At 46.9% G+C, this 10,308-nt stretch overlaps 1 protein-coding gene across 1 annotated transcript in view; it reads right to left on the bottom strand.

Annotated features, from left to right (window-relative positions):
- Positions 1–600: 600 nt before the first annotated feature.
- The window catches only part of LOC106810244 (serine/threonine-protein phosphatase 2A regulatory subunit B'' subunit gamma-like), a 16,262-nt gene continuing 6,554 nt past the window's right edge, over positions 601–10,308 (bottom strand). Inside the window, exons 2-4 of the mRNA XM_014813535.1 lie at positions 1,558–1,771; positions 1,040–1,167; positions 601–658 (exon numbers count right to left, since the gene is read on the bottom strand). Of these exons, the coding sequence (XP_014669021.1) occupies positions 601–658; positions 1,040–1,167; positions 1,558–1,698 (327 nt within the window). The 5' untranslated portion in view covers positions 1,699–1,771. The remainder of the gene's footprint in view (positions 659–1,039; positions 1,168–1,557; positions 1,772–10,308) is intronic.

The raw sequence follows: 10,308 nt of genomic DNA, 5'->3' as shown, positions 1-10,308 counted from the left end.
CAAAACTCCGATAGGTGATTGATGAAAGTGGAATAGATACTGAGATGACTGTGCGATGTGCTGTAGACTACACACAAGTACACGCATTGGCTTTTACATGTTGTGATTGGGTTCTCCTGCCAATTGAGCCTTTGCTCACAACAGGTTGAGCATTTGAAACAACAGGTTCATCCTGTCACACATTTGAAACAGTAACAGTGAATTTGTGAGAGAAAAAAACTAGACGTTTGAGAATATGAAACAGATAACTAAAACTGTAAAGATAAACTCAATTGCGATCAATGTATGGAAATTTATTCAAGCAATAATATTTACTAATTACAAATCGCTTCACTTTGGAATATGTTTGATGCTATAAAACGTGGCGGTAGTCTCAATCGACCCTACACACACCATTTTATGTACTAGAGATGAAACAAGCATGAAACAACAACAGTACTCTTGGCTGTACAAGGAAAACCTGATCACTGGTTTTCCTCCGTAGTTTCAACTGTGAGCGCATCTAGTGTAGAACATGCACCGCTCGGGTTGGTCTTCGGGAAGGGGCTTTTTTTTTCGTTTTTTGGGGGGAAAACCCCAAGGTACTTTCACGATTCTCCGTTACATCCAGAACCCATTCAGATCTATCAGGATGGTGACCACTGTGTCCCCTTGACCACTGCAACAGTTGTGCATGCAGTCATGCAGCAGAGCTTACAACCGATTCACGCCAACACCTCGTATATTCTGATCTGCAGTTTACATAGCCCATCAAAATATCATACAGCACTCACTATCGTTATTAATCGTTATTGATGCTATGATCCTTATAAAAAATTACGTTTTAAATCTTACAAAGAAAAAATGTATCGTTATTCATTATGGTCAGTATAAGTAAAAACATTTTACTTTAAAGCTTACTGAATATTAAAAGTGCATCTTACTAAGTAGAGTTTAACATGAATAATTTTACAACACGCGAAATAATTCTGAACTGGTCGATTCAGCATTGTGTAGCAAATAATTACGACCAAGAATGAAGTAAATGTTTGTTGTTTACCTCACGACAAGATCTTGTACGGTGATCCTTAGCGGGTCAATGGGTTTCACCATGTCAAATATCTCGTCTTTGACGTCATGGAAAGAGATCGGGTCCTGGCCATGTTGCTTCATCTGCTTCTGTATGGCCTGCACAAACAATGATTCATTATAAAAGGTAGAGAGACTACAAATGAGAAATCCACTGAATACAGTGACACTTTTGTTCGCTTTAATTAAGATAGAGATTACAGAAAAGAAATCCATTGAATGCAGTGACACTTTTGTTCGCTTTAATTAAGATAGAGATTACAGAAAAGAAATCCATTGAATGCAGTGACACTTTTGTTCGCTTTAATTAAGATAGCAAGACTACAGAAATAAATCCATTGAATGCTTTGACACTTCTGTTCGCTTTAATTAAGATAGAGAGACTACAGCAAAGAAACCTACTGAATACCTTGACACTTCTGTTTGCTTTAATTAAAATAGAGACTGCCGCAAAAAAACCTGCACTGTGCGTACGACCTACGTTCGTACCCTAAAGAAGAAGTTGAGAGCGAAGACGTCCAGGCAACCCCGGTGTCTCACGTCCAGTATGCGGAAGAGATACTGCATGGCCTGCGGTTCGCGCCTGTTCTCCAGCGCGAACACAAAATCTAGGTAGGTTTTGTAATGCATCTCGCCTTCGTAGGTGAGACACTCCTGGAAGACTCGGTCCAGGAAGACGTCTGTCAAAGTGCCTGTCCCGTAGCTGCAAACGCAAACCCAAAGAATGGAATATGTGAGACACTCCTAAAAAATCTCACTCTATCGAAGAAGAAGTCTGTAAGGGTAACTATCCCGTAGCTGCAAATGCAAACCTAACCCTGTTTTAATACGGGGCAGAGTGGTGTCGTAGGGAAGAGACCAGGCGTGATTGAGAATAAATTTTGGTTTTACTCACTCCCAGAGAGATGTATACGTGAGACACTCCTAATAAAATCTCAAATCTATCTATAAAAAAATCTCACTCTATCGAAGAAGAAGTCTGTAAGGGTAACTATCCCGTAGCTGCAAATGCAAACCTAACCCTGCTTCAATACGGGGTAGAATGGTGTCGTAGGGAAGATATCAGGAACTAATAAGAACTAATTTTGGTTTTGTTCACTCCCAGAGAGATGCGTACGTGAGATACGCTTAAAAAATCTCACTCTATCCAGGAAGATGTCTGTAATGGTGCCTATTCCATATCTACAAACGCAAATCCTGTTTTAAATATGGGGTAGAGTGGTGTAGTAGGAAAGAGACAAGGAATGAATAAGAACAAATTTGGGTTTTGTTCACTCCCAGAGAGATGCGTACGTGAGACACTGGGAAAAGGCTGGTTGTGGAGACGGGATTAAGCGCACGCGCTTGCGCGCGTTCTTTTGTTAATGGTCTCTTTGTGCAAGATGTAACTAGGGCCTACACGGTGTGCAAGATATTAAAATTTCTGCAGGTTATTACACAAGTTTGGATTTATATCATCATTCTTCGTTACAATATACTTATAGGTATATAGGTACACGATATACTTATCAGTAAATACAGAAACATTTTCACAACGGCGATGTTAAATTTGACAATGGCGGTGCACCACTGTGCCTCTTATGTATAAGAAACCCTGCAGTAGTAGGTACATCTTTATCCAATACTAATGTAACGAGGATGTGACGTTACCCGTTCCAAAGTAGATTTGTTGTAGAGATGAAAGAAAAGTCCAAAGTCCAAACAGTTGTGTTTTGCAAATAGTATTATTGTTTTTCAACCCACATGCGTGCGCACAGAGGCACGCATCCGCGTGACTCCGCACACTCTCGTTCTACTTTCTCTTAACCAAAAACCTTCCATTTATAGCTTTGTAGCGAGGTTTGCTACACCCATGGGCGTAAATCCCGGGGGGATGGGGGGATGCATCCCCCCCGCTCTTGAAGGAGGGGGGGATGGCCTGTACAAATATCCCCCACTGAGATTCAAAAAAAAAACTCCTTCCTCCGTGCCCCACTTGAAAGTTCAGCTAATTATGATAATTTGGAGACATGGGCAGACCTAAATCATTTCAATTACTGCAGGGGCAGGTAGGGGGTGGGGGGAGGGGCCCAGGGGGTCCGGACCCCCTGAGGAGCAGAGAGAGATAGAGAAGAGAGAGAGAAAGAAATGCGAACGAGAGAGAGATGAGAGCGTGCGCGGAGGAGACCGCGCAGTGAGAGGAGAGAGGAAGAGAGAGATGTAGAGGAGAGAGAGAGCAGGAGAGAGAGAACAAGCGATACGCCGCGCGAGAGAGAGAGAGGGCATGAGAGGACAGGAGAGAGAGGAGAGAGAGAGAGAGCAGATGAGAGAGAGAAAGAAGAGAGAGAGAGAGAGAGAGAGAGAGAGAGAGAGAGAGAGAGAGAGACGTGCACGCGCAGCATGGAGTGAGAGATGACGAGCGCATCTGCGCGCGCGAGGAGATGAGAGACAGAGATAGAGAGAGGATAGATAGAGAGAGAGAGAGCGATGAGAGACGCGATGGAGAGACGAATAGGAGAGAGATGAGATATGCGAGTGGACTGAGCGCCGAGTCGCCGCGCGAGTGAGATGAGAAAGAGAGAGAGAGCATAGGAGAGAGCGAAGGCGAGAGAGAGAGAGGGAGAGAGAGAGAAGAGATGAGAGAGAAGGACAGACAAACAGAGGAGGAGAGAGAGACAGACAGACAAAACGAGAGTCAGAGAGGAAGCGCGCGCGAGGAGAGAAAGAAGAGGAGCAAGCGACTCGGCCCGAGCTGAGCGACAGAAAGAGAAAGAAGAGAGGGGGGGGTGAGAACGAGGGAGCACGCATAAGAGTGAGAGGAGAGAGACCACACAGACAGAGACACGACCGAGAGAAAGAAAGAGAGAGGTGGGTGTCGACGAAGGAAAGCAAGAGACTGATGGAATCGACAGAGAGAGCGCGCGCAGGAGTGCGTGTTGCGTGTTTACGCTACTACGAAAAATACTCCGTAGAACGTTCCGAGGGGGCCACGATTAAAAGAACTTGTCCCTGAAGCAATAAGCAGTGATGGAGTGATGTTATACATCGCTTTCACATTGTGATTCAGATAGAGTGCCACTAAACCGAATAAGACTCGTCGCGATAACACGCGTTTTCGCGAGTTGGCCGACCGTCTCGGCAGGTGCCGAAATGTCGAAGAAATTTCCGGCTATTGAACACGCCTTTGCGCTCGCTTCTTTCAAAGGAATGTGTGAATGACCACGTGCGGGTGTATTTCTAGCTTACTAGCGTTATTCACGTGTGTTATAGATGCCAGGTTAAGTTGTTTTCTGAGGGTTGGACCTGTTTACGTCCGGCTCGTGTCGTAACCACGCCCACCCCACGGTAGTACTGGCTGTCTCCAAACCTACTTGACTTGCAATTGTGTCGGCTTGCGTGCATTTTCCCTTTACTTCTGGTGTTTAATTATTCGCTTCAATAACCGGCTGCACAGCCGACATCTAATAAAAATTTTTACTCTTCTTCTCCCCCACAAATATCTTTATACTCCTTCTTGGGGTTTCCGAACGCCATTTCGTCGGTTGTTTAGTGGAAACTGATCGACAGTTATCAGATAGTGATGAATTCGGCTAAAACCGCAGGAACATTTTTTTTTTGCTGACAATCTGTTCTGACATTCATGTAGGAATTTCAAATGCAGACTCAGAGACTGATATAAACCAGCAACTACCACGGCGAAATCTTTGGCGAGATATCACATTAGAAATGCGTGATTAATGAATAAATCTAATAATACCCTAATAATACCCTAATAATACCCTAATCAAGAGCTAATAATACACTAGAGGTATTATTAGCTCTTTGATAATATATATATATAAATATATATATATGTGTGGTGTGTTGTGCGTGGTGTGTCGTTGCGTGCGGTGCGTGTTCACTCCGCGGGCGCCACCTCCTTACCTGCCACCGCTCACCCCGCCACTTCATTGGCAATGCCCTCAACCCCCCACCTAGCAATTTCCTTGGTCGCATTCCCGCCGCTCTCAGCGCGCCTGATCCATTGCGTCTGCCGCCTGCGTCGTATCGCCCTAGCGTGGTCAGTGATGCTCTTTCGCATCCGCGGCACGCCGCCTAGTTGCGTCGCGCTATTGTGCTTGTGCGCGCTTGTTTTGTGTGTGGACCCGGTGCCTCTCCTCCCCGTGCTTATTGTGGTGTGTTACCCTGTGTGTGCGGGGGTGTTGTGTGTGGGTGGTGTGTGTGTGTGTGTGTCGTGTGTGTCGGGTAGGTGTAGTGTGTGTGTGGTGTGGTGCGTGTTAATGACCCGGTTAAGTAATGATATACCAATTTCTAGTAATGATTATAATTGGTTTTACCCGCTAGCCCGTTGAAAATCAGTGTTAATCGTGACAAATGGGCGAACTCCATCTAACACAACCAAACAAATTTTGATGATTTAGCGTGTGCGTGTTGTGACGTAGGCGCTGGTGCGACGTGTGTGCGTGTGCTATGTGTGACTGTCATGCCCAGTAACGTGTAAACATGTATCGCTCGCCTGTCGTATCAGCTAGTGTAGATACGTATATTTCAAAACTTATCGTGTGTGGTTACACGTAATATGCATGTGTGTGGTCATCACAACACTACGTACAGCCTCTACGCTACTATCCACACATATCGACTCTACACATCGCTACACACAGTGTGCGCAAACCTTTAGTGACGCACGCACCACGCCACACACCGCACACCACCACAAAACAACCAACACTACCCACACACATACGTTGTCTTACGATGAGTTCACGCCTTTTGTCAACGATCACTGTTACGGTCGCTGCGGCGTATACTCAATTATAATAATTACTTGAAAATTGGGTATTCATCTTACGCTTACTCGGGTATTTAGTATAGTTACCTCGACCCGGGTGTATATAGTTAACCTCCGTTGCTATTTAGATGTGGTACTTCCTATTAGTTATTGCGTTATGGCTAACTATAGGAGCAGTATGTGTGGTGGAGGGTATAGGTTAGGCCGTTAAAAAGTTATTCGTAATGGCTGAGTGACGAGTTTCATGGTGATGATGATCGATTGATGACGCGATGATGATTTGATGATGATGATTGACGACGACGACGACGACGATGATGATGATGATGGACGATATTTTGATGATGGATTGATGAGGATGTGAATATATATATATAATATACGCGGGGTTTCGAAAGCTTAGTTTGAGCGCTAACCTATTCCAACCGTCGCTAACCTATCGTCCTACCAACCAACCAAACATTCCATAAATCTCATTCAACATCTCTTCAACATCTCCATCGAAAGGCGCAAAGCTTATGTCGGATGCCCGCACGCGTGTATGGCCTTCGCTACGCGAACCAATCGCGATGTTGCATAATCTTACCTGTTAATTTTACCTTTTTTCCGCTGCCCGCAGCGGCGGCCGCCAGCGGTCAGTCCTGTTCACGTATCCAGGAAGCTGCAATGTGACGCTCTCGCCTCGCATCGCCGCCATTTTTCGTCTTTTTACGGCCTTGATATCAATTTATGTTCATACAAACGCTTATCAAGCAGCGAACCCGGTCGTCGTCTTGTTGCTTTTATCAAGCTTTTCATTGCCAGCGAACTGTCAATGAAAAAAGCGAAATCGCACATGGGGGGAGAAACGCGGCGGGTGATCATCACACGTTCATCGCGAGATGGCGATTTGTTGTGGCTGTTAGTTGGTGCTACGTAGCAAGCCACATGTGCTGTTTCATTATATGCTGCTGCTGCGCTGCTCTGCTGTTGTTGCTGCTGAGCTGCTGCTTTGCTTGCGGCTGTTTGCTGCTGTGCTGCTGGCGCTGGCTGTTGTTTACTGGCTGTTTGTTTGTTGCGGTTATTGTTGTTGTTGTTGTTGTTGTGTTGCTTCTGCTAACTTGCTGCCTGTTATTGTGTGTTGTTGTGTTGTTGCTGTTGCTGTTGTTGTTGATGCTGTTGATTGTTGTGCCGCTGAATGCTACTCCAGTGTAATATAAGGCAACACACGGCACGCACGACACACACAATCACATAACTTCGCCAGTCACAAACACACACACACACACACACACACACACCACACACACAACACACACACACACACAAACACACACCACACCACAACACACACACACACACACACACACACACAACACACACACACACACACACACACATACACACACGCACACACGCAACACACATACACTACACACCACACCACACACACGCACAAGCACTGCACGCCACGCATACACACACCGCACACGCACGCACAAACACACACACACACACACACACACCACACACACACAACACAACAACACGTCCATCCTTTCGCCGTCTCTTCTGCCCGTATGTCATTCTAACCTTTATCTTATTTCATTGTTCGAATTTCTTTCGTGTGCGCAAACGCATTTGTCGATCTCGCTGTTGTGATCGCGTTTGACCGCCTCAGCGGGGTATGGCAGCGCGCACAAACCATAGAGAGACTCTCTATAGAGTGTCTCTAAGTGATTTATATGCGTTACAACACAACACACACACGTACGTGCAGACTTCACGCGCCAGCTCAATCACAGCGCGTTTATTTACACGATTCGGAGAGAGACACGCAGACAACAGGGGCATGATATTTTAGCAGTGTTGGAATCCCCTTCAGCGTGGCTTAGCAAGCCACCATCCGTTGTAGCTCCTCTCGTGCTAATTAGCTAGTGCTTGAACCCCTCCGTGTATTAGCTAGTGTTGAACCCCCCTACTTCGTGTATAGCAAGTGTTGAACCCCTTTCCGTCGCTAGCAAGCCACCCTCCGTGTTAGCTCCCTCGCGTGTATTACTAGTGTTGAACCACCCTCCGTCTATTAGCAAGTGTTTGAACCCCTTCCGTCGGCTTAGCAAGCGCACCACTCCTGGTTAGCTCGCTCGTGTAATTATAGCAAGTGTTGAACCCCCTCGTGTATTAGCAAGCTGTTTGAACTCCCTTCCGTCGCTTAGCAACCACCCTCTTATCGGTTGTGCTCGCTCCGTATACGCAAGTGTTGAACCCCTCGTGTATTAGGCTAGTGTTTGAACTCTTCCCGTCGCTTAGAAAGCCACCATCCGTGTAGCTCGCTCCGTGTATTAGCAAAGTGTTGAAACCTCTCGTTATTTAGCTAGTGTTGAACTCCTTCGTCGCTTAGGCAAGGCCACCATCGTGTAGCTCCCTCCGTGTATTTAGCTAGGCTTGAACCCCCCTCCGTGTATTAGCAGGTGTATGAACCCCTTCCGTCCGCTTAGCTAAGCCACCATCGTGTAGACTCCCTCGGTGTCATTAGGCAACGTGGCTTTGAACCCCCCTCGTGTATTAGCAAGTGTTGAACTCGCCTTTTCCGTCGCCGTTAGCAAAGCCACCATCGTGTAGCTCCCTCCGGCTTGTAATTGTGTGCTGACCCCCTCCGATGTATTACAAGTGGTTGAACCCCCTTCCGTCGCTTAGCAGCACATCCGTGTAGCTCGCTCCCGTGTATTAGAAGTGTGGAACCCCCTCCGTGTATTAGCAAGTGTTGAACCCCTTCCGTCGCTTAGCAGCCCACCATCGTGTAGCTCCTCGTGTATTAGCTAGTTGTTGAACCCCCTACCGTCTATTAGCAAGTGTTGAACTCCTTCCGTCGCTTAGCAAGCCACCATCCGTGTAAGCTCCCTCCGGGTGTATTAGCTAGTTGTTGAACCCTCCGTGTATTACGCAAGGTTGTTGAACCCCTTCGTCGCTTAGCAAAGCCACCATCCGTGTAAGCATCCCTCCGTGTATTAGCTAAGTGTTTGCCCCCTTCCGTGGCCTTTTTAGCAAGCCACCATCCCGTGTAGCTCGCCTCTCGTAGTATTGCTCACGCTGTTTGAACCCCCTCCGGTATTAGCATAGTGTTGAACCCCCTTCCGTCGACTTAGCAATCCACCATTCCGTGTAGCTCCCTCCGTGTATTAGCTAGTGTTCGAACCCCCTTCCTGGCTTTAGCAAAGCCAACATCCGCTGTAGCTCCCTCGGTATTAGCAAGTGTTGAACCCCTCCGTGTATTAGCAAGTGTTGAACTCCCTTCCGTCGCTTTAGCAAGCCACCATCGTGTAGCCTCCCTCCGTGTATTAGCTAGTGTTTGAACCCCCTCCGGTGATATTAGCAAGTGTTGAACCCCTTTCCGTCGCTAGCAAGCACCCATCCGATGTAGCTTCCCTCTGTGTATTAGCTGAGTGTTGAACCCCTTTTCCGTGGCACCTTAGCAAGCCACCATTCCGTTGTAGCTCGCTCCTGTGTTTAGCAAGTGATTGAACCCTCTCCGTGTATTAGCTAGTGTTTGAACTCCCTTCGTGGCTTAGCAAGCACCATCCGTGGTAGCTCCCTCCGTGTAATTAAGCAAGTGTTGAACCCCCTTCCGTGGCTTAGCAAGCCATCATCCGTGTATTAGCAAGTGTTGAACCCTCTCCGTGTATTAGCAAGTGTTGAACACTTCCGTAGCGGATCCGCACGGATCCGTAGCGGATCCGTAGCGGATATGTGCTGTTCTGCGAATGCGCACGATGCGACAATGCCTCCCCCACCCACCCCCGGTATTTATCTACAGTAATATCTAGCCAATACGCTCGGGCAGGTGAAATGACGCGCGCCGGTGTCGTTGGAAACGCTGTATAAATCCCTGTAAGATCGCGTCTGTCGTGTGATCACCCCAGCCCGCCCCTGACATTTATATAGCAACTTATGTTGCTGTTATAGATCCAGGACTATATCAAGCGTACATAATAGACTCTATTATGTACTCTTGACTACATGAAACTATGCGTTTCGTATGTAGGCGGATATGCCGCGTGGTCATTGGAGAGGGAATGTTGGAGGTGCTCTCGAACGTACGCCCAGTCGCGCCCTTGTGTATATACTATATTCACACATTAGCGCAATATTCGGTTGGTGGGAGTGGGAGAGAGCGGCGACGAAGAGAGAAAGAACGTAGCTATCTCAAATCGCGCCTTTGTGTTATACTATATATTCACACCCTGCCTTAAGCGCGATGTATTGTGCGAGAGGGGGGGACGAGCGCAGCACGCATAAGGAGTGGAGATGAGAGAGGACACACATAAAGCAGAGACAGAACAGAGTAGGCGAAGAAAAGAGAGAGCGAGCGATAACGCGGCGAACGACGAGGGGCGCGGAAGAGAGAAAGAACATACGCCTATCTCCAAACTAGCGCCTTGTTTATGTACTTCATATCCACCACCTTGCCTTAGGCGCAAATTTTTTTTTAC

Source organism: Priapulus caudatus, unplaced genomic scaffold (genome assembly GCF_000485595.1).
Source record: "Priapulus caudatus unplaced genomic scaffold, Priapulus_caudatus-5.0.1 Scaffold423, whole genome shotgun sequence".
Classification (NCBI taxonomy): domain Eukaryota; kingdom Metazoa; phylum Priapulida; class Priapulimorpha; order Priapulimorphida; family Priapulidae; genus Priapulus; species Priapulus caudatus.
Note: the sequence above shows the minus strand (reverse complement) of the source record. Positions and strands in the feature narration are given on the sequence as shown.